At 54.6% G+C, this 23,921-nt stretch overlaps 3 protein-coding genes across 4 annotated transcripts in view; 2 read left to right on the forward strand and 1 right to left on the reverse strand.

Moving 5' to 3' along the window:
* Positions 1–8,883, reverse strand: part of KIAA0319L (KIAA0319 like) — a 34,354-nt gene extending 25,471 nt beyond the window's left edge. For both annotated transcript variants that reach the window (XM_080379809.1, XM_080379810.1), the window contains exons 1-3: positions 8,648–8,883; positions 7,276–7,442; positions 700–1,394 (exon numbers count right to left, since the gene is read on the reverse strand). In XM_080379809.1, the coding sequence (XP_080235935.1) occupies positions 700–1,394; positions 7,276–7,417 (837 nt within the window). In that variant the 5' untranslated portion in view covers positions 7,418–7,442; positions 8,648–8,883. The remainder of the gene's footprint in view (positions 1–699; positions 1,395–7,275; positions 7,443–8,647) is intronic.
* Positions 8,884–9,084: 201 nt separating this feature from the next.
* On the forward strand, positions 9,085–12,965 carry NCDN (neurochondrin). The gene is made up of 6 exons (XM_080379813.1): positions 9,085–9,290; positions 9,726–10,712; positions 10,934–11,160; positions 11,337–11,561; positions 11,785–11,927; positions 12,251–12,965. Exons 1-6 carry the CDS (start codon positions 9,189–9,191, stop codon positions 12,685–12,687), a joined length of 2,121 nt encoding a protein of 706 aa, XP_080235939.1. The 5' UTR covers positions 9,085–9,188; the 3' UTR covers positions 12,688–12,965.
* A 100-nt stretch (positions 12,966–13,065) lies between these two features.
* The window catches only part of TFAP2E (transcription factor AP-2 epsilon), a 41,725-nt gene continuing 30,869 nt past the window's right edge, over positions 13,066–23,921 (forward strand). The window contains exons 1-4 of the mRNA XM_080379815.1: positions 13,066–16,304; positions 16,343–19,123; positions 19,230–19,676; positions 20,013–20,064. Of these exons, the coding sequence (XP_080235941.1) occupies positions 19,097–19,123; positions 19,230–19,676; positions 20,013–20,064 (526 nt within the window). The 5' untranslated portion in view covers positions 13,066–16,304; positions 16,343–19,096. The remainder of the gene's footprint in view (positions 16,305–16,342; positions 19,124–19,229; positions 19,677–20,012; positions 20,065–23,921) is intronic.

The following is a 23,921-nucleotide window of genomic DNA, read 5'->3' on the forward strand; positions in this document are numbered from 1 at the left end:
TAAAAATGCAAACATAATTTAACAATTCAAATGTGCCAATTTCTCTATAACATCTAGATTTACTAGCTTAACACTGCACGTGTTTGGAGCAGAGACCAGACTGGCTTCATTCAACCAATGCCAATATAAGCTTTTGTGGATTTGAGAAACTGTAGCAGTCTTCAAAAACAGAAGAAAAAAAGTTGGCATTTAAGATGCCAACTCAAGCAAGCTGGTTGATGTGAAAGTACACTGGAAACTCAATGCGTGAGTCTATAAAATAACATATTAACTGCCTCAATTCAGCCTTCAAAGGAAAACATTTTATTTTGGGGATCTAAAAAAAGTACTTTTACAGGTAACAGTTTTCAACTCCCAGACGCTTCCCACTGACATCACATCTCACCTTTCCTTCTCATCTGGCAACCATGCTCTGTGATTATACAAGAGAAGCATGATCATGACCTCCACCTCCCCTCAGCTTCCCAAAGACAGTTTATCCCAGCTAGGAAGAAGGGGGAAAACCTTCCACCCCCCAAAAAACAAACAAAACCCCCAACCCTTGGCCTTGCCTTGTTGACAGGAGGCTGAAAACAGGCAGCCAGAAAGGTATTCTATCACTTAAGCAGTTTTAAGTCAAAGTCTACATAAAGCAAGATGGAGCAGGAGAGTGACAGCTGTCCAAGGCAGCTCCATTTCAGCCCCAGCAATCATACTTACCTGTAGCAAGCCAACACCGTCTGCGTCGCTTGATCTGTTCACATTATTGCTTTTAGGAGGAAACGGGCTTTTGGTTTTCTGCTCTCTTGGATTTTGTCCGTTTTTCAGAGAGTCTTTCTTTTGATTTGGATGGCCTTCGGGAACAGGCCTGTCTGCCACCAAGTGCCTCAGTACTTCATCGTTTAAGCGCTCTGCTTCACTTCGGCTGCTTCTAGACTTGCTGTTTGATACTCTGGCTGCAGCCTCACGACCGGGGCTCGCTGCTGTATCCCTTTTCAGGAGTTCCACGCTGTTACCTGCCAAGCTCCACTTCTGGAATGACCTCCGCAGCCTCTTTTTCCTCTGAACAGGGATGCCCCAGTCCAACCACTTATGAAAACAGGTCTTCATGTCACCTTCCATTTGAAACTTTAAGTGCTCTGTGCTTTTCGATTTCTTTAAAAATACCAAAACAGAGTCAGAAAAGCCAGTCCTGTTTGCCTGACACATGCCAGGCATAGTGCAGTTCACCTGGATGCACATGTTTTCTAAGAACCAAAAGGCATCACAGGTGGGGCTCTGGCAGCAAGCAGTCTGACAGGACTGTACAGTATGATATCCTTCCAGAAGCTGTAAATTGTGATCTTCCCACGATCTCAAACGGCTACCAAACAGGATCTTCCCCGGCTCACATTTAGATCTGTTCCAGTTTGCATCTGGGAAAGAGTAGGCAAGACAAATAAAGCAACTCTCAATCCTTTAAAGCAGTGGACAACAGATCCTCATCACTATTGTGAAGATGAATTTAGGGCACAGGATTAATGCAGGGGAGAGGGCACAGGACAATGAAATGGAGACCTCTCAGAATCTATACCTGGCCTCAGTATCCAGTACTTACACAAGACTTCAAGCAACAATCTGCACCTCCTACCAAAGGGACCACAACCCTTTTTAGTAACTGAGCTAAAGCCATGTACCACAAAAGAAGTGAAAAGAGAACGTTCCTGTTTCAGAGAAGACTAAGGCACAGGCTGCCCAGTGAGGCTGAGGTTACGCAGCAGGTTAAGAGCCAGAAATGAAACCCAGGAATCCAGAGTCATTTCTTAATCTAACCAGTAACAACCACTGCCCCTCTGTCCATAGTCTGCTTTGAAGGAGAACTCTGGAAACAGTGACACTGGCTTGGTTCATAGTACAAAGGCATTTTTTTCCTCTTCCAAGCTGATGTTTGAGGTCAGTCACTGAAACTGCTCCGCTTGAGAAGTTGTTACACCTTCTAGAACAGGGGACTGCAAGGCCTGTGCTTGCCACCCGCTCCACTGTAGTGCTTTCTATAACAGAAATCGTGTCAAGCTCTTTTTGTAAAGAGTTAAATTACTTCAGATCTCAGATGAGCAGTAAAGCAATAACTGCTTTGCATATTGATTTTTTTTTTCTTAGCATGAAAAATTAAGAGTGCTTGCAGGGATCAATGGATTAAAGGCTTCCAAAATTCAGAGCTCTGCAGATTAAGGATTCCCTAAAAATAGACTAATGACCTATGGGACTGTTACACTGTGCTGTGTTCAGCATCCAAGGGATAATAGGTCACTGGAAGATTACTTTACGAGCTATGTCACTGGCCTCCGAGTAGTGCAGCTGAAGAATGTGCTCTAGATCTGGCTCCCTGCCTGTCAAGAACAGGGTTTTTGAACACAACACAAATGGGAAACTTTTTCTCCATTAAAATAGCCTGAATTTAAACTATTATACCCTGCTCCCCCTTTCTTGACAGCACATAAAGAAAAGTTCAGTAACATATTACTGTTCCAGTAACTCTGTATGAATACCGGCTTCATGTTGCTTTATATCAATGTTTACTGCAGTGGTAACTAGACAAATTAATAAGCATGGATGCAGAGGCTACTGATCCATCTGTCTCCCCTGATAAGACTTCCCACCCCACTTCTCCTTATCACTTCCAAGTGACAAACACGTTAAAGATTGAGTATGTTGAGGCACAGGGGAAAGACCACATAGATCTCCATGTCTCACCCACCAAATAAACGTAATTTGGTGATGCCCCTGCAGTGTGTTTTAGGATTCTTGGAAGAAATGATGCAAGGTCCCCACTGTCCGGCACAACTCCACCTGCCCTGCTGAGCCACAGCAGGCTTACATAGCAGGAAGCTTTCCAAGCATCAACCACAACACAGACAGAAGCGCAGAGGGGGATGTATTTTTCTGATCAAGTCTGGAGCACACAAGCAGTGGTCAACCTCAGCCTCCTCAAGCACCAACCCTGGAAAACTCTGCGAGGCTAGAACAGTACAGACAGGTGCCAGTGTCTTCTACTCTGGCTGGTTTAGGCTACTTGAAGCATTTGACTTTAGGACTTTAAACTACAGCCACAAAACCACTTCACCTCACACTACTGAGATAGCAAAGAACTCTGACTCTATGAATCACAACTAATACCCAAAGTTAGTGACACAAAAGTGCTATGACACTGTCCTTCCTCCTGCACCATCCCCCAGGTGCAGGAGGAAGTGGAAAGTCATAGCACTTCTATAACCTTGCATGAAACTGGATAATCTTGTATGGCCAAAGAAAGCAAGCGGAGAAGATGAAGGACATCTTTTGTTGTAATTCAGTTATCCCAAACACCACAGTAGGTGTAACAGCTTTTGTACTCCTGATCGTTAAAGGTATCTACATACAATGATTTTCTCACGCAGAATGGATTAGACACTTGTTTAAGATCAAGGACAGTGGCCGCATTCAAGTACCTTTTGGGTGGAATCTCTTGCTACAAGAATTTAAAACCAAAAAGGGAACTCACAGCACCACTTTGAGATACTGGAAAACAAGAAGCAAAAGTGTTATTTACAGCTTATTTTGAAGCCAGCTCAGCAAAGGCAGTTTGAAGACAAGACTCCAGAAAGGTAGCATCAGCTGCAACAGAATGCACTCAAGATCTGCAACCAAATTGGGGGACCAGTTCTCCCTGTGGGTGTCTGAACCCACAGCTGTGCAGAACGTGGGGAAGCTCTTCACTCAAGCGAGGCCCAACTGCAATGTGTAAATGAAACTCCGCATATTCAACAGAGAGAAGTTGACATCAGCACCTTTAAAATCATCACCACCCTTGTCACACTTCATCAACACACAGCACTTCCTTCGAGAGCAAGCAGACGGGCAGCCTGTCTGCCCGAGGCAACAACTGACCTCATTACACACCGAAGTGCTTGGACTGACAGTCACCCTGGCACAACAGCGCGCACAGGCAGGGACAAGCACCTGGCACTAGCCTGATGGGCCTGAATTAGGACAGGGTGGGGGGTTACACAGAAAAGGTGTGTGTATGTACACACACTCCAGACTTTGAGAAACAAGGAAAAAATGGAAGAATTACACTGTCGCTGTCAATTTCATGAGGATCTTACCCATTCAGACTCAATTCAGCCTAAAAAATTCACTTTCTATTAAAGATTAAGCATATCCTGTGCAAAAGGAAAATGTGCTGCTTCCCACATCCCCAAAACCCCTCCTCCTTGACCAGTGCTGATCCATCTCTTCTCAGATGCCAGTCCTGGCTCACACATAACACTCAAATTAAGGCTCGATACAGAACTCTGTGAAATTCAGCAGCAGCTTTCTAGTAACAGGCTTAGAACCAGGGCACAAACAGAATCGTAGAATTGTTTAGGATGGAAAAGACCTGTAAGATCATCAAGTCCAACCACTAACCTAGTACTGCCAAGTCCACCACAACAAAAGTGTTCCCAGTGAAGGTATTCCTTGTTGAAAAATATCACTAGATAACAAGTATTATATCTATTCACACTAAATGTAAAACCTGAATCCCCATAAGCACCTCCTAGGTATGTCAGAGCCATGACACAACACTACCATGCTGAGAGCATTCTGCTTCTCTTTTAATCTACTGCTAAATCAAGACTCAGAGATTTGAATTATACTTTGGCCAGATTCTGTTTCCAGAACTCTGTTAATGGCCACATAGGACTTGTTTGAAATTAGCCAATGTTGTTTCTGAATTGCTGTACATTGATTGCTTAAAACTCAGTTAACTTCAGGAACAATAGAAGCAAACAGGCAACTCTCACTCAATACGCCAGCCCAGAATTCTAAGTGTGTTTTTTCCACAGAACCATACTGACTTTCACCTAAGCAGGTCCCACGGTCTTTGGTGGGCATCACACATTCAGACAACTCCAAGTGCCACTGCAGAAAGCAGAGCTCCTCAGTCTACACTTGCATTTCATCTCTAGAACGATGAAAGATTTTCTGCCAGGAAAATTCACCCAGCCTAGTCACAAAACACTTCCTTCCCAAAACTCCTGCAGGAACACACTACAGGCCAGACAAATCATTGTGATGAGAAGCTGCACATTGCTATTCGCAGGCTTCCAGATGGAGACCTCCACAGAATCTGGTGCAGCACCTGCAGTAAGTGAACACGGCCCTGCACCAAATGAGAAAAGGCAGCTGTGAGTACAAGCAGAGTTATAACTCCTGCTTATTTACTGCCTGTTCGCTCCCTTCCAGTTCCATGTGCTGGACCCTATGCAACCACATACAGCAGTCTCACATGGGAACTTGTAGGCTGCGTTGGACCAGTAGACCAGTAAATCTGGTCACTGGCTGCACCAATGCCAACAGCTTCAGAGCTAAGCACGAGAAACCTGTCAGCAGCAACATCCCTGAGAATGAGCTCCCTCCCAAGCCCCAGCTGCCTACTCAGCCTAGCACAACACAAATCACAAGACATCTGCACAGTGGGTATGCTTAGTCACTTCTTAATATTGTTTTTGTCTTTTTTTTAAATCCCTAGTATACCAGTACAAAAAAATGATGCTCTTGCCATGAACTCAGGAGTTCCTTGTCCTGGCAATGCAGCTCACAGCTTTGCTGAACAGCAGGGGAATGGAACAGACAAGAACAGTTTCTATTAATAAATTCAGGTTCACAGACTTGTTCAGGCAGTTAATCCCTCCTGATATCAGATTAATGATTAAAGACTTGACTCTATAGACTTTTTAAATCTGTCACATGTAACCAATTATGTCAACATAGTCTTCTTACATAACCCCACATGATCACGCTAATTTCTAGGCAGCTGTAATTCCTCCTCAGTTTAACAAATTTTGTTGCTTAAGTGACACAAACAAGACCAGAACAAAAAAACTCTACAATGGAAAAAGCATCCACATCAGGATAACTATGTCACGCATAATTATGCTTATTTCTGCGCATGCATCAGCCTTCATGGTTTTAACTCCCCCAAGCAGCCCTCAAGCACAACAGCACTGTCCGGAACACCCTCTAAGAGCGACACAGTATTTGCAGCTCCAGCTGTAGACTTCTAAGGTATTACTAAAAACAGGGAACACCACACAAGAAGCACAATTCTATAAGGAAACACACAATCCACATGACACACCATCCAAACACATAGTGCTGAGAACCCTTTGCTAGGACCAGGAATACAAGTATTTCTTTCCAGGTTCTAAATTAGCTCATTAAGGTCAAACAGCTCATTAGCATAATCAAATCTGTCACTCAGTAAGTGTTCAGAAAGGCCTGGTGAAACAATAGAAATGCTGCAGCAGCCTAGAGAACACATCCACATAACAAAGAAACAAACCAAAACAACCCCCTTTTCAAATCTTGCTACCATTAAAGCATAGCAACCTCCCAGTAAACAGAAAGCTGCTGGCAGCTGCCACATGGGTTGATATATACTGAGGTCACCACTGCCTCAAACCTGTAATTCACTGCAACTTGAACAAAGAGGGACTAAAAAGGCACATAAACTTTCTTAACTAGATCTGGTAAATGCTACATGCATGCATGGAAAAAATACCACCTCCTGGTGAAGATGTGGCCTCAAAACACTCACAGGAACTTAACAAGTCTCTCAAAAGTCAGAATCTGAACTCTAAAAGAAAAAACACACGCAATCCATTAGGTGAAAATTTCCATACAAGCCACTAACTTGGTTATTTACTTGAGCGGGAGGTTGGTTACTCAAGTTTGAACAGGAAATAAGAAGCCAAACATAACAGTTGCCTGTAGGCAAATACGGATTATTGACATACTGCGTCTGGGGAGACTGTTAAACATTCGAGTGCTAAAACCAACATTCCTGCCTTCCCAACGTGCTTTGTGTATTCCTTAGATGAAATTGTTTTCCACATTATCACTTATTCCTTCTGAAAAAAAAGATTCTCAGCTCAGAGAAAGCCTTTTTATGAGATACAGGCAAGTGTCTGAAAGCTAGCACCGCATGTGACAATGCACAGCAGTAGCTGTCGGACAGACACCCTGCTTTTGACCACTCGGTTACTCAAAATAGCAGCTGGTTATCGGAGCAATTCAGTAGTGTAAGAAAGGACCCCCTCATACCCCACATCCCTCCCACCCTTCTGACACCTCATTTAGTAACTATTAAGGGTGGGGGGTTGTTTTTTAAACCAGCTACAATGTCTAGCAGCAAATAATTTCACTTCCCTCTCAGAATATTTTAAACAAGTGAGAAGGAAAAATATCATTAAAAAAATATAGACACAGTCCCAGAGAGAACAGAAGAATCACCTGCTGAGGAGCACAAGGCATACAGGCAAGCACACAGGTAGAACAGCTGCAGACTTCTCAGCTCCCTTGCAGGTTTTCCCAGGTAGTATCGTGACAGAAATCGGGCGCTAATGCTGAACTTAGCTTCCAACCTCTTCTCCATGGCCTTTGTGGGCAGCAGCAGGGTTCTAGAAATGTATAAGATATGAAACACAAAACATCCACTGGCAATCGCTACGTTCTTGCACATATCCAGTTGACACTATGAAGAACATGGCACATTTGTGGAGGAAAAGAAACATCTTATCTGCCTGCTGTGACTTAGTCCACTGCTGCTAAGTAACTATCAACACGTTACTAAAATGAAATCTGGAGTATCAACGTTTCCAGTGCTGAAGCGCAGCAGGTCACCACAACAGCCATTCCCATCACCCCTGCGATTTTGTCCTCCAGACCCCACCACTTTCAGCGGCAAAATATCTAATATAACAGGCTACCGTATTCCAAAGACACATTTGGGAAATTTGTTTCAGCTATCCCGCAGGGAATGGCCACCTAGCCAGCATCACAAGCATAACAAAGGCACAGATAAACCCCACACATCTGCCTGGCGATGTCATCTCTTGCAAGTTGGTGCTGGCTGGTACCAGCCAGAAACAAAGAGAAACAAGCACACAGCAAAGCTGGTCAAAGAACTGTTTCACCCCGTATTTCGCTCTGCAGGGCAGAGATCACAAAAGCAGTGATGCTCCATCTCAGCCCTTCTAAGGCCAAAGGCTTTTACAGCCTCATATGTTAGCGAAATACAGTTTAGCTCTAGGTGATGTGATATGAAAACATTAATTACTCCACCAGTAGTAAAGATTACTTGTTTTTATAAAGAGTAATGAAGCACCGTTAGGCACAAGGAGTTAAATCTACCCTTTCTGAAGAATCAGAAGGGAATATAGTTACAGACCCGACTACCAGGGCGCTGCTTGAACACCTACCCTCTGTTAAATCCCGAGGGAATTTCCCGCGGCCGCCCGTGCAGCACCCCACGGGGCGGACACAGGAGGAAAAGCTTCCCGAAGGGAGATGCCAAAGGGCGGCTACTCAGCCAACAGGTCCTTAAGGAAACTTCTCCCACCCCTGGGCCGGGTCCCCCAGCCGCCACCGGGGCTGCCCACGGGGGCCAGGGCGGCTCGGCCCAGGCCGCCGCCGTGACTCGGGGCCAGGCCGCAGGCGCCGGCCGGGCGGGCTCACCCTGCAGCGGGCCCGGCCGGCGGGACGCGCCCAGGCCGGAGGCCCCGCAGCCCCTCAGGGCCCCGGGGGCGGGACGGGGCCCCGGGCGCGGGACAGGGCCCCGGGCGGGAGGAGAAGGGAGCGTCCCGGGCCGCCGGCGGGTACGTACCAGGGGTGCATGGCGAGGCGAGCTCGGCGGCTCCTCGGCGGCCTCAGGCGGGCGGCGGGGCCAGGCCGGGCCTCCAGCGCGGCGGGCCCCGGGGCAGCGCAGCCTCCTGCCCCGCGGCCATGGCGGCGGCACCTCAGCAGCGGCGGGCACCCGCTCACCCCTCACCCGGAAGCTGAACCGCCGCCTCCCGGAACCGGGGCTCTGCGGGCGCTGCCTGGTCGGAGCCGGGGCTCCGGAGCCGGCTGTCACGCCTCACGTCAGCCCAGCGGGGGGCGGGGGGGGGCGGGGCGGGGCGGGGCCGCCCTCCCGCAGCCCGCGGGCGGAGGAAGCCGCGCAGCCACAGGTCATTTGCCCACAGGCCGCGCGGAGGCGGGGCTTCGGGGGCTGCCCAACAAGGCGGCAGGCGATTGGTCGGCGGCGTGGCAGCGGTGCCTGGATTGGCTGCGAGGCTGCACGAGCGGTACCTTGATGAGGTAAAAGGGACGGGAGACTGCGGCTGGTGGTGGGTTTGCTGTCTGCTCCTCAGTTCCCCTGGCTGGTCATGGCCTCGGACTGCGGAGACAGAAGTGCGACGCTGAAGAGGTGCCTCGGTGTGCTCAGAGACGCGAGGAACGACAGCGAGCAGTTCGCAGCCCTGCTGCTGGTAGGGAACCACCGCCGGGCCACGCCGTGGCCGCCGTCGCCTCAGGAACGGGCCGGGAGGGCGAACCCCGCCGCTGGCAACGCGGGTGCCCGAGCGGTGCTTGCCGCTGTGCTGGTGGGCCTCGGGGGCCTTGGGGGCTTCAGGGCCTTGGAGGCCTCGAGACAGGGGGCTTTGGGCCTCGGGGGCTTCAGTGCCTTGGGGTGCCCATCAGCAAAATGGAGTGTGCCTGGCCTTGGTGTGGGTGTGCAGAGGGTTAGGCAGCATCACCACACTCGAAACACTCAGGTAAACCTCTGGATTAGCACTCAGGCCAAATGCCCAGCTCAGTTTGTACGCCTCTGTACTAATCTTGTTTCGGCTTCCTATTTACCTGTTCAGTCCTGTTCAACTTAGCAAAGCCTCTTGCTGTGCGCTCACCCCTTGTTTGCCTTTCAGGTGACCAAAGCGGTCAGAGCCGGAGAAGTAGATGCTAAGACCCGTCGCCAGATCTTTGATGCAATTGGATTCACGTTTCCAAATCGGCTGCTCATCTCGGGGCACCCCCCGGCAGGCTGCCCTGAGCACACCTTCCGAGCACTGGGCCTCACTCTCTTGGCATGTTTCTGCACTGATCCAGAGTTAGCTGGTCACTCCCAGATCCTGAACAAAATCCCAACCTTCAATGACATCCTGGTGTCCCCCTGCAATCCGGACAGCACATCCATGATCGATGATGTATACCAGTGCCTGAGTGCTGTCATGGCCACTACCAGGGGCCCCAGGGAGCTGGTGAGCAAAGGGACAGTGCCTGTCCTGTGCCAGGCCTACATGAATTGCAGTTATGGCTCTGACCGTGCTTTGGCACTGCTCTTGGGGCTGTTGGCCGTAGCAGAGGCAAAGTGCTGGCAGAGAGACGCTCCACACCTCCTGACCGTGCTGAGCAAGCTGTCTGATGATTTTCTCAAGGCTGAAGACTTGACCAAATTTGAGTTGTGTGAGGTTCTGCCTCACTTCATCCCCCTGTCGCCACCGCTCACACAGGACTCGCAGGGCTCTGAGTGCCTCCATAGACTTTACAAAGGGTTGGCTAACATCTTGGGCAGTAAACTCAGCCAGTCACAGCGGGACCCTGCTCTGAAGCTTGCTGCCTGCCTTGTGCAGGCCTGTGGGTCAGAGTGGATCCCAGAAGGGAGTGCTGGAAGCAAGTTCCTGGCCTTGCTGGTGAACTTGGCTTGTGTGGAGGTTCGCCTGACCCTAGAGGAGCCAGAGCCCTTGGAGGTGGAGGGTAAGAAAGAAGTGGTAACAGCCTGCTATGTCCTTATTGAGATGGGGATCCAGGAGTGCTTGAGAGAAGAGAAACCGCTGCTAGAAGAGGTGCAGAAAATGCAACTCATGAGGATCATGGAGGAGGCATTTGGAGCTGTAATATTCTATTTGAGACAGGTAATGCAGGGCTTTCAAGTGAAGAGCATGTTTTCATGGGTTTCTCTGGGGGGCTTTGATAGCTCTTCACCAGGACGCTTAATGGGGACTCAGCAGCTTATGGCTGTAGCTGTGTAGAGCAAAATGTGCATCTTTGACCACTGTGGTTTTTGTACCTGCGGTAGCTTGATAGGAAAACAGCCCTAATGTGTCATTTTCTGTCTGCTTCCTTCTTCATGCAGGTTAAACAGGAGAAGCTACAAGATCCTTTCATATTTGCTTCTGTTCGAATCCTTGGAGCGTGGATGGCAGAAGAGACATCATCCCTCAAGCAGGAAATCTGTGAGCTCTTGCCTTTCCTTGTTCATTATGCCAAGAAGCTTTTCAAAGAGGGCAGCCCAGCTGCGAGTCTCCCCCAGCCAGAGCTGGTCAGCACCAAGGGCTCTGGCTTACCCCAGGATGCTCTGAGGTGTGTATTTTAAGTGTAGAGTTGATGCATTTTAGCACAAACCTGCTCAAATCTTTTTCTGTTTTCCATTCTCCTTGAAGTGCGAGTTCTGTGGCGCACTTTTTGCCTCCTGTTGGATGTAAATGCAGGGCTTAGCCCCATTCTACCTCATGTTCCCCATTTCCTTCCCTTTCCAGGTTTCTGCTGCCTGGCTTTTGCCATTTAACAGCAGAAGACAGGCCCCGGGACATCCTCATCTCGGAAGGGGTGCCAGCACTGCTGTGTGAGTACTTCCTCCATCAGTGGGCAATGCTGACCTCTGAGTCTGGGTCCCTGACTCCACTGACAAGCACTGAAATGAGTCTGCAGACTGCATGTGGGATTTTCCTTAACTTGGTTGTGACTGCACCAGACCTCATCAGGTAATCGAGCTGCAGGGGCTTGCTTTGAGATTGTCGGTGGGAGGAAAGAGGGTGCGTTGTGAAATGAGCTTGCAGTATCTTTTAAAACACTGTGCTGAAAAAGGGTTATCCCTTTTTCAACATCAATTACATTACTTTTTTGGGTGCTGCTTTTAACCTTAACATTTTCAGGTGCTCCTGACTCTGCTCAGGGAATATGTCTCAGGGTTTGCTTTCTCTCTAGGCGAGACAAAACCTTTGCCTCCTTGATGGACACATTGCTAAAGTCCCTTCCACTTCTGCTGCCCCAGAAAGATCAACTGGTTCTAGCAGCGAATATTGCCACTCTGGGCCTGATGATGGCCAGAATCATTTCAAATTCAGCAGGTAAGAAGAGTTCCCATTGGCAAAGATGCACATTGCTCTGTGTGAGCAGAGACCAGGGTCTGGGTGGTTGGGATGGAGAAAGCTACCACGAGGGAAACAGGTCCAGTTTCTGTCATTGAAAAAGTGCTGAAATCAAAAACCTGGAGGGGCAAGGAATATGCCAAAAATTCAGCAGGCAGGTGCACTGCAATTAAGAGATTTTTAGGGCAGGAGGATGTTACTCTGATCTCCTCGAAAGCCCTGCTGCAGACGGACCCACCAAAGGATCCCTCCTTTGGCCGAGTAAGCTCTGTATCAAGTCATTAATTTCCTTTTTCTTCCAGTTCTTCAGGGGACGCAGTCTGCCAAGGAGTTTTTCGGAGCTGCCATTCGCTTCCTATCACAGGCCCATACCACCCAAGCAGACCCTGGTAGCGACGGCTTGGCCGCAGCCGTGTCACCTGCCTACACAGGCGCCTGGGCTGACATCCGTGAGCTCTGGTTCCTGGGGATGCAGGCCTTGGCTGGCTGCGTGCCACTCTTCCCCTGGCTGCCACAAGCCATCCTCCAGGCGCGGTGGCTGGAAGGCCTCTCTGAGTTACTGACCCGTGTTGCTCCAGCCTCGGTGGATTTTGAACTCATCACCGCTTTCCAGGGCGTGTTGGTAGAGCTGGCCAGAGCCAGCAAGCCGTGCAGGGATGTCATCCTGTCACACCACGGCAGAGAGTGGGCCAACCTTTACGGTATGGCAGCTTTGGAACAGTGTCTGTCTGAGGAGTGAACAGCCAGAGCCACCCTGGTGTGGGAAATGAAGCCAAGCACCTGTACAAGAACTGTTCGGTGTTTCTCATGCACCTTTTGGTGCCATTAAAAAACATTTAAATGACCAAACTTTATAACATGAGGCAGAGTTCAGCAGTACTTGCACTGTGCACAACCTGATGTGCAGAGCTGTTGCTGCCTTGGAACATTTCAACATGCACCTGCTTGAGCTCTGTCAATATTTAAAACCAGCCTGTTTTCTTATTAAAGACGTTTTCTGTTGCGTTGTTTTTTAAATTCCTGCAGTGTTGGGATTTATTTCTGCCAGGGCCCTGAGAGGTTGCCTGCCTCTCCTGTTAACGTGCTTTCTCAATTTCATCACAGTAAGCCCTTCAGGATGTCACCTTATTTTGTCAGAGGCCTGCACGTGTTAGTGAAGTAACCCATTACTACATGTAGAAGCCTATAAAGGGCAGGAACAGGAAGAACTTTACTATTTACTGATAGCAGTGAGAGTAACTCTCCGTACCGTGGCACAGATGAGATGTGAAGACATACAGAGGCTCTTTTGCCGTGCTGTGGGATGCACCCACCAGGCTCACACCCACGCCTGGTACCATCGTCCCAAATTCACGCCTAGAAATCCTTCGCAGCACGGTCTGCTGTTGCCTGTGTTGTAAAGCACCTGCCCAAGGCACGGCCATGGCGGTTTGTGTTGGCTCAGCTCCCTCTCGCTGCAGAGATGAGATGTACAGCGGGACTTTTCCAGTTGCAGGGCGAGGGGTTCAACCTGCAAAGGCCTTGAAGCTCCCTGGAGCCTTCGGGGGTGGACTGTGAAAGCAGAAATGAATGAATTGCACCTCGCTGCCCCCCTGCACGGACGAGTAGTTTGCTTTATGTAAGAGAAAGGCCACATGTACAATGCGAGTAAATCACTTGTTCCGCTTGCAGCCTGGGCCGCCGCCACTCAGGTACCCTGTGAGCCTGAGTGTGAAACCTCCCCAAAAGAGCAGCTGGGACGGGGTGGTGGTGCGGAGCCAGGCTGAGGGAGGATGACTGCGGCTGGAGCCCAGCTCCCGCCTGGCAGCCGCGGGTCCGGGAAGGATTTTCCACCAGGTGTCAGTCGTGGAGCTCTGTGGGAACAGCAGCCGCCTCCCCGGGGACTGCCTCTGCTGCCAGGCCGAGGCACTCATCCTGGCTGCCCTCAGAACCCTTGCTGGAGGAGCTGTGGAATCGTCCGATTGAAAGAAAAACCGAGTGAGGAGCTGTACCAGCAGGAGGGCTGAGTCGGGGTGTATTCCTGCTTTACACCACAGTTTTATCTTGCTGCTTTATGAAAGCAAACGCCTTACACAACTGGAGAGGAGGCGTCTGCTGTTGCTCAGGAAAAGTATCTTTCTGATCTTTCCAGCTCAGCCCTGAAAAGTTAATGCAAGTTGGGGCAAAGGCAGGTGCTACCAGAAGAAAGCCGTGTGAGCCAAACATGCAAATGAGCCTCCTGGCCTTGGAAAAGAGCACAGCTCTGCTGGAGCGTGGGCTGGGAGAGTCTCCCCATCCTGCCAAGAACACCTCATCCCTACACCGCGGGGAAACATCAATGCCTTGGAAGAGTCAGAAACACATTTCAGGGTGTCAGAAAAAAAACCACTCAAGCCCTCAGATGCTTTACCTTCAACTATCCCTGGTCCTGTATGCTCTTCTGCCTCTGGTCAAAGGGTGTGGGCTTCCCATTAATGAAAGGTTATCATTAGCGCTAATGAGAGATAGGCGCCTGTATCAGCTCCTCTCTCCCCCAGCAGTGCACTGGGCTCGCTGCGGTTAGCCATGCTGGTTTGGCCGTTGCTCAGCCCCGCAGGCAGCGGTAGGAGCTCCCCCAGCACCCGACCGGAGATTCAGCATGGGCCTGCAGGACCCCGTCCAAGACCAGAGCAGCCCTAGACCCGGAGGCCTTTGGCTGCTGGTCTTTAATTCCCAGGCAGGCTACCTGCGAGCAAACCAAGAGCCCAGGGAAGTCCTCCAGTTTTTCCTTCACCACATCCTGGGGCAGTGGGGTTTGGCCACCAACAGGTGCTTGCAGAGGAGCACCTGTCCCTCATTCTCACGCTCTTCAATGGAAAGTCACATTACCAAAGGTGTAGTAAGGACCCTCCATGCTTTGCCAGAGCTGGAGCCTCCCAGAGACCCTGATGGCTCATCATATGCTTGTTTCTTTGCATAACACCAAACACACTCCTCTTGGCTGCTCCTGAGCTGACAGAGGACAGGGTAAGACACTAGCCTTGCTCTGGAATGTTACCAGGCTGGGTACCAGGGGAGATGCATTGTGCAAATGCTGGGGCTCCTTGAGCAAAATCACTGCTCTCTTGTCCCAGGACACCACTTTCCAAACACATTCTCAGACAGAGCACCCCTAAAAGGCTGGTTTCCCTCCCTGAGACACAGGGCTCTGACAACAGGGAGCACAACATGCTCAGGAGGGGATAGCACCAGGGCTGGTGGAGGCCTCCTGCTATGTGGACATCTCCGTTGGCTCTGCTTGTGCCAGTCTGCAGGCCCCGGCACGCCCCGGGGCAGCTCAGCCCAGCGCAGGAGAGATGGTGCCCCAGCAGCCTGGCTAAGGCTTCAAAGTCCCCAGCCTTCCCAAGCTTTGCAAGCCCAGCCACATGCTCTGCTGCTGGCACTCAGCATCTGCAGGCATCGATCCTCTAGTGCCAGGAAGGTGGATGATGGCATCACGTAGCATCCCCTGTCTGCCACAGCGCTTTGAGATCCCAGCACAGAGTGGGACTGCAGCCAGCAACACCCAGAGCAAACTGTGCTCCAGGAACAACATGATCATTCACCGTGGCTTGGACAAGATGAATAAGGCCCCAGAGGAGCAGATGCACATTCTGTTTTGCTTTGACAGCTTAAATGCCATAATGCCATTGCAAACCTGACCATGGCATACATTATCTTACAGTGTTTATTCAGACCACCCCAAAAGCACTGGCAATAAAATTAAATATTTCATAAGATGTTATTTGGCTGCTGCGCTGCAGGAACCAAGCGCAGCCCCCTCCCACAAACCTCTTGCCGCAAGATGTAGCAGGGGTGGTGAGGGTGGGAGGCCTGAGCACCAAGGGGGGGGCTGCCCTGTTCCCTGCACACCCCTCGATGGGGTCCACGTCCTCCCCAAAGCCCTGCCTGGCTCTCCAGCCCCACAGCAAGGAGCTTCCTTCCCCACCTGGCTTCCTGGGAAGGGGATGTGGGAAACGATAGGAGCAGCCCATGTTTCTCTGAGGTGTTTGTTGGTGGGAGCTGGGCTTCTGGAGAAGAACCGGTTCATCTTTGGCTGGCGCAGAGACCTGCGCTCACATACTTTCATTTCCATGCCCGTACTGCCCTGCTCAGCAGGTATTTTTGCTGCTGACCCCCAAAAGCAAAGGTTGCTGCCTCAAGCCCCTCACACGCTCCTGGAAGAGGCGGCACACACATTGATCTCCCTGGGAAGGAGCACTGGGACCTTTGTTACAAAACCAGTTTGTCAGAGATTTCTGGCTTGGGTGAAAACACAAGTGGTCCCTGGGGTGGAGACCTGTCCCAGACCAACAGCGAACGCCCCCCTGTAGCTGGGAGTGAGGGGGCAGATCTCGTGTTGGGGACCTTGGCATGTCATGGTAGCAAACATGAAGGGAGACATCCTTCATGTTTGGCATGTTTGGCAGAGCAAAAACATGTTTGGCAGAGCAAAACACCAGCACAGCTGGATGTGCACGTGGTCCTTAAACTGGGAGGCTGAAGAGTAGCAGAAAGCTGCCTCTGAGCACCCCGCATCCGTGTGACCCCCAGCAAATGCTCTGGCCGTGCTGACCCAGTAACAGAACCAGGCAGCTGCTGGGACAGTGTGTGTGCAGTGCCCAGTGTGACAGGCCTTGGCACTACCTGGGACCTCAGGGGACAGCAAGCTAAAGCGAGTAATTGCTCATTATCACCACTGGTGCTTAGTGGCCACCTCCTGCCCCTGAGACACTCATGGGTTTGCTTTGCTCTCACCGGGCAGGTGAGAACACTCTTAGCAAAGCTGGACAGAGGGAACAGGGCAGGGGGGATCCAGGCAGGTCTCAAGCATCTTGCAAGGACCGTTCAGGTGCTTGCAGGGCTCTGAGCGTGCTGCTGGCCAGGACCCCAGGGCTGGAAGGTGCTGCCTGTGCTCCCAGCGGAGGGTGCCAGGGTGGAGAAGCTGCGGGGAGCTGCCCCGAGCCCGGAGGAGAGAAGCGGCCAGAGCTCACCTTTGGCAGGGACACGCACAGCCCCCAGCACCAGCCACAGCCGCTCGCTCTTGTCTGCTGCGAGGTCCCTCGGCCCCTTCCTGGGCACCGGCTGGGCTGGGGGGGGTGAGCCCAGACTCGGGCTGCCTCGGCCCCCTGCCCCAGCCCACCACATTGCCACCAGCCCAGCTTGCCCGGCCTGTTCGGTAGCAGTGGGGCAGCTTTGCCTTTTGTTTTTCCTTCCCTTTGTCTGTTAGCGTTGCAGGTTTCCTCAGCTCTCTCATTTTTGGGTGGAAAAAACAGCTTCCCTCTGAGCTGCCTCCAGGGAGCATCATCCCACTCGCCCCACAGTCCCAGGCCCGCTCCTGGCCCTTCCCGCCTGGATTTTGCACAGTTTCACCTCTTTCAGATGAATAAAGACTTGACATTATACGGACTAGACGAGCAAGGGATGTTAAGAATGAACTGGAACATAACTGCAAAATACAGCATGTCCAATCCAATTTTTCCTAGCAAATGAAATGGATCTGGTGGAAAATAAATACAGAACTTTCAGGAGCAGCGTCCTTGAACAGCATGTGAGGGGGATGAAGAGATTTGAATAGATCAGCCCTTTACACCTCTGCACATCCCTCCTCCCTCCCTTAAATGCCATCTTTAATAGAAATAAATTAGAATAAATGATCAGCCCTTGCCTCCTAAAGACAGGTGGCAGGGTAATATTAAAAGAAATGAATAAAAATTCATTTAATGAGCATTGTTAATTAAACCTGGAAATCAAAGAGGTCTGAGTTGTGGGAATTCAGAGGAAAAATGAAAATGAAGGGAGCTGTAGCTCGGGGCAGGAAGAGTGGAATTAAATTAAATGCAATGTGGGATTGTGTTTGTTAATGTCGATCACACATTGCGGTGCGTTACAGTCGGGGGTGACGGGGTTGTTCTCCGCTCGCACACAAATTCCGCGCTGACACCAATGGAAACTCCTGCGCAGCAGCGGGCAGCCCGCTCCCCGCGGGTGGCACGGTGAGACCGCGGGGCCACGGCCACCCCCAGTGCGTCCACGGGTGTCCAGGGGTGCGTGTGTGGGGTGTGCGAGCGTGCGGGTGCCCGTGCGGGTGTGCAGCCCCGGGGGGGGGGGCTGGTGGTGTCGCTGAGGAGCCCTCCGTGCCGCTGGCAGGGTCGCCCCGTCCGTCCGCCTCGCCCCGCGCGGTGCCCGGTGCTGCGGGCCCGCCTCGCCCTGCCCCGGAGGGAGGGCCCAAGCAGAGGGCGAGGGAGGGATGGAGAGGAGGCGGGAGGGATGGAGGAGGGAGGGATGGAGGGCGGGGAGGCAGGCACGCTGCCTGTCATTGCTCCTCGGTTTCCCCTGGTTCTGTCTCGCCCGGCGCCCGCCCTCCCGCCCGTCCCCTCGCGGGGGGAGCCAGGCCCGGAGCACCCCCAGACACTTCTCCCTCTCCCCCAGGCCCGGGCTGGGGCTCCCTGCTCCCCCTCGGGGAGGAGGGGGAAGTGCCACGGGGGGACCCCCGGGCTCTCCCGGCAGGACCGGCCCCGGGCCCCGCTCCGGCCGCCGTCGGGCGGAGGTTGCAGCTGCCGCCGGGGCCCCCGCTGCCCACTCCGGCTAATAAAGTCAAACCGTAGAGCATCGCCGCGGTCCCGCAGCCCGCCCGCACACACGGGCCCTCCCGGCCCTCGGGGCTCGGTCCCCGGCACGGCCCGGGGCGCCCCTCGACAGGGCTCTCAGGCGGCGCGGCCCGGGGTGGGGGGACCCGCGGGTGGCACCGGCGGGGGGAGGGGTAGCGACACCTCACGACACAGGAGGGGGGCCGCCCGACGGCGCGGGGAGCGGCACCGGCCGCGCTCCCGGAGGCGGCGGGCTCCCCTCGCCCCCCGCCCCAGCCGCCTCCCGCCGCCGTCCTGCTGCGCCCGCCGGCCGCTGTCGGGAGCCGTCGGGAGCCGTCGGGGCCCCGCGGGAGCGGGCGGCGCGTCCCCGGCCCCGCGCTCTGACGCGCGCTCCCGGCGCGGCGGGCGCGCCCCCGCCGCTATAACTGGCGTGCATGGAGTCAGGGCCGGCGCAGAGGAGCGGGCGGGCGATGGGAGACGCCGCTCCGGCGGGATAGAGGGGCGGAGACGGGGGCACCCCCGGGGCCCGGCCCGCCCGGGGCTCGCCGCGGGCCCGCACAGATGCTAGTGCACAGCTACCCGGGCATGGTGAGTGCGGGCCGGGGGCGGGCGGGCGGGCCGGGCCGGGCCGGGGCCGGGGGGTCGGGGCCGGGGGTCCGCGCCCGCCTCACCGCCGCTGTCTCCGCCGCCGCAGGACCGCGCCGAGGGGCTGCCCGGGGCACCGGCCGGGGCCCGCCTGCCGCAGCTGCCCGCGCTCAACCAGGCGCCCTACGGCTCGGCGCCGCCGCTCTGCCACACGCCCGCCGCCGACTTCCAGCCGCCCTACTTCCCTCCGCCCTACCCGCAGCCGCCGCTGCCCTACCCGCAGGGCCAGGAGCCCGGCTACCCGCACCTGGCGGACCCCTACGCGGCGCTCAGCCCCCTGCACCAGCACCAGCAGCCCGCCTGGCCCCCGCAGCGCGGCCGGCAGGACGACGCGGGGCTGCTCTCGCCCACCCACCGCGCCTTGGGGCTCGACCCCCGCCGCGAGTACCCCGCCGTGCCCCGCCTGCTGCACGGCCTGCCCGACGGCGGGCACGGCCTCGCCGACGGCCCGCTGGGCCTCCACGGCCTCGGCCACCACGGCATCGAGGACATCCAGGTACCGGGGGACAGAGGGAGGCTGGGGAGGGTGTCCGGGGGAGACGGGAGCGGCACCCGGGGACCGATCCTACCGCCGCCTGTGCGCCCCGGGGCGGGAGTGAGGGGGTCCCTGCGGGTGCGATGGGACGGGCCCTGCGGTGTCCGTACCCCCGGGCAAGGAGGGCCGCCGGGCCGGGAGCCCCGTTACCGGGACTTATCCGTGCCCTAACGATTCCTCGTGACCTGGTGCAGCGGGTGGACTGGGTCCCGACCGCGCTGTCCCCACGCCCTGAGCGGCCGGTGCCCGTCCGCACCGGGAACCGCCGGCTGACGGCTCTTGCTTCGGTGCTTTCAGGCCGTGGACGACGGCGGAATGAACCTGCTCGATCAGTCCGTGATCAAGAAAGGTAAGAGCGCGGCGGCACCGCGGGACGCGGCACCGGGCCGGCTCCTCGCCCCTCTTCTGCCCTCGGGGCTCCCCCGCGTCGGGTTCCCCCCGCGCCAGCCGTCCCGCGGGGTCGCTCCCCTCCCGTCGGGAAGGGCTCGCCGCTGTCCCCGGCCGGACTGAAACGAAAGCGGCGGGTCCCGGCGGGCCAGCGCGTCCTCCCGCCCCCGGCCCGCCGCTCCTTCCCGGGACCGGTCACCGAGGGGCCCGGGCGGGCGGCCCCGGCAATCGGGGAGCCCCGGGAACCCGCCCCGCCGGCGGCCGCGGACAGTTCGCGTCGGAAGTCTCCGGGGATGCCCGGCGGGGCCCGGCGGCAGTTCCCGGTGCTCCCCGGTCCCGCCGCCCCGGGCCGGAGCCCTGCGCCCGACGGCAGGGGAGGCAGCCGGGGCCGCGCTCTGCTCCGCACCGCCCCGGGCGGGGAAAGCGCTGGGCCACGGCGACGCGGGCCCGTTCGGCGGGGCTCGTACCGGGGGGAAGGGGGCGGTTAACGGGGGCGAGGCGGTGGCGCGGCTGTGGGAAGCGGCGCTTCCCGTCCCTGCGGCCGGGTAGCATCCCCTACGCGCCCCCCGCCTCGGCACCAACCCGGGCCGGCGGGGACACCCCGTCTGCGGCTCCAGAACCGGGGCTTTGCCCCGGGGACGGGCGGGGAGGCCCGGCGCTCCCTCCGGGGGCCGCCGCGGGGAAGAGGGGCTGCGGGCAGGAGTCCCGCGCGGTGGCCGGTGGCCGGTGCCCGGCGGCCGGTGCCCCCCGCCCGGTGCCCCCCATCGCCTCTCCTAATTTACTGCCGATTCTCCTCCACCTGCTGAACTGCCCCTCTGCTTCCAGACAAAGCCCCGTGCTTAAACCAGCTCAACTCCGTAAAATATTTTTCTAATAAAAACTTCACCGGGCATCGCTGGGAGCAGAGGGGACGTGAGCGATTTATGCGGCTGCTCGGGGCCATAACTCGTATGAACTATTCAAGCGCTGCTCTTGGCTTCTCCCCGCCAGTTTTTACAAAAGAAAAAATACGTGGCTGGAAAAGGCGTGTGGAACCGCAGCTCCCCGGTGCGGACTCCGGCAAACGAAACGGCGGCGGCCCGTGCGGGCTGGACGGGGGGGGGGGGGGTAACGGGAGGGGGTAACGGGGGCAGGCCCGGTGCCCCCAGCCCAGCGGGGTGCGGGGTCGCTGGGTGAAAGGCCGAGCGCCCCGGGGGCCGAGGGGGGGCTGGCTCCGGCGAAACGCCGCCGAAACCGGGAGATTTTAGGTCGCCGGCTGCACCCGGAGCTCGCAGCGAGGTTCGGCCCCGCTCCCGGCCGGGGGCCGCTTCCCACTGCCTGGCCGCAGCCCCGGGAGCTGCCCAGCCCCGGCAACCCGGGACAAATATCCCGATCGTGCCGCTCTTCCCCCGCCGACATCGCCTATCGCGATCGTTACTCGCAGGAGGGAGCCGCGCCCGCGGTGCGTTCCGACCCCCTTTCCGTGGAAATTGTTATTCCAAGAGCGCAGCTTCATTACACGCGGCCTTTCAGTGAAGCATTAATGACCGTAATTATTTTAGCTTTAATTAGAACACATGAGAGGCGTTCCATTAAATATCCTTGCCTGAGAAATGGTTGCCACAAGCTGCGGGGTGTGTGCGCGCCGGCCGTGGGTGCCGAAATGCCAGTATTTGTCTGGAAGTTGGGTTGGAGTTGCCGTGGGTTCGGATTTTGGTTTGATTTTGGTTTGATTTTGGTTTGATTTCCCCCCTTTCCTTTTTTGCAAAACGCGCCATTCCTTCGAAATTTTCGTCTCCCATCGGGAGGATTTGTTGTTGTTTAGTGCCGGAGATCCTCTAGTCTCTTTTATTTATTTAAAAAAAAAAAAGAAGGAAAAAAACCCAGCTAAAAGTTGGGCTTGTGGCTGCAGTCGTCTGCAGCCCCTCTGCTCTTCCCGCTCCGGTTCTCTTGTTTTTTGTTTGTTTGGGTTTTTTTAAATTATTATTATTATTTAATTTTGGTGTTGGTTTTGTTTTGTTGGTGGGGGTTTTTTTTTCCACCCTCCCTGCTGTGTTCGGCATAAAGATGCAAACTACCTTTGGGAGAGCGCTCGGGCTTCGAGAGCGATGCGCTTGCCAGGGTGCCCCCATCTCTGCTCGGCACCCCAACCCCCCCCATTTACCGCAGCAGCTGAGAAATGGACAAACTCAAAGCATCTGTCGGGGGCAGGGGGGATACGGGCGGCCCCCCCGAGCAGCCCCCGGCCGGGCCGGTCGCCGCGGGGAGCGGTGCTCGGTGCCGTGCGGGTCCCGACCTACCGGGCGGTGTGTTGGAGCGGCAAGCGCCGCTGCCCTCCGCTCGAATGAATTACTTTGCAGTCTGCTTTATTTAAATTTTTCACATATATATATTTTTAATATATAATACAGGGTCGTTCTTACTTCCCTGCCACAACGGGGGCGACGGTAAGCTCAGGGCGAAGCCTCGGACCCCGAGGCCGGAATGAATTACACTCGAATAAAATAATAATAATAATAATAAAATAAACGGTTTGCAGGCAGGAGGTGTGCAGGTGGACGGCAGGGGATTCTCCCCGTGGGGAGGAAGGGTCAACGGGAAAAAGCGCAGTTTTATCATAAATCGCGCCGAGATTCTCAAATACTGCACCGGGGAGGATTAATCCCGGAATTCCTGACGGGATGGCCGTCGGACAGAAACCTGATATAAATCTGTGCATGTGAAAACAGATAAATCTCTCCTTAATTAGTTACCGAGATACTGTTGTCCTGGTTCAACAAAATATTAATCACCTGCCCCAAATCCCTGAAGCCACCTTTTAGCTCCGGTGCTCGGAGGCGCTTTTCATTCCAGCCGAGCGCGGGGACCCCCCCGTCCAAAGCAGCAGCAAACGGGCGGCCAGCAGCCCCCGGGGAGGGGCTCCGGGGCCGGGGGGATGTTCAGGAGATGGGGGGGGGGGGGCCAGGAGCGAGGAGATGGAGGGGACTCCCGATGCCCCCAGCCGCCTGGTTGCTCTTTTCCCCGTTTCCTTCTTCAATAAACTTCAAGGCTCTCCGCAGTTAATATCGCGACAGGGGATTTTAGGGGGAGATCTGAGGGCTGATACGGGGTGGGTGGTGGGGTGTCCCGCGCCAGCAGCTCTCTCCCCCACACACCCCTTTTGCTGCAGGTAGCTTCGCATGTAGCAAGTGGAGGAGGAAGAAGGGGGCGGCCCGGGGGTCCCGCCGTGGCGAGGGGTGTCCGGGCTGAAACGATGTGCTCCCGACTCGGTGCCCACCGGTGCTTTCGCGACTGGCCCCGGGTCATTGTTCCCGTGACCAGCCCTGAGGTGGTGGTGGTGGTGGGGCTGGGGTGCTGGGGGGGGAGGCAGCGCTGGGAAAGGGAAGACGAGCTTCCCCCCGTACTGGCGTGACAAAGGGGGGATATATTTAGTTTAGGAATTAAATGGATAAAATCTTGGACAGGACAGCAGAGCTTCTGTGAATAGCCTTTGTATGTGCGTGCGGTCGTTCTCCCTGTTTTTCACAAGTATTTTAGAAATGGGTTTCTGTATCTTTTTATTTAATTTTATTTGTTTCGGTCTTGTTGGGTTTTTCCTTTTTTTTTTTTTTTTCCCTCCTTTTTTCTCCCAAGCACTTATATAAGACCAGGAATATATTTGACTTGAAAACGGTAAAATGAACCCTGAAAAAGTTTAGTCGGGGTCTCTGGCTGCTTTAGGCTACAGCAGCTACAGGCATTTTCTGCTCTGTTCACCTGCTGCCCTGGTGTTTGGATTCCTGGGACAGCTACTCATGGCTGGACATGAATCCCACCAGAGAAATGCCTGGAGACTCCCAG

This window comes from Falco punctatus (genome assembly GCF_963210335.1).
Source record: "Falco punctatus genome assembly, chromosome: 3".
Taxonomy (NCBI): domain Eukaryota; kingdom Metazoa; phylum Chordata; class Aves; order Falconiformes; family Falconidae; genus Falco; species Falco punctatus.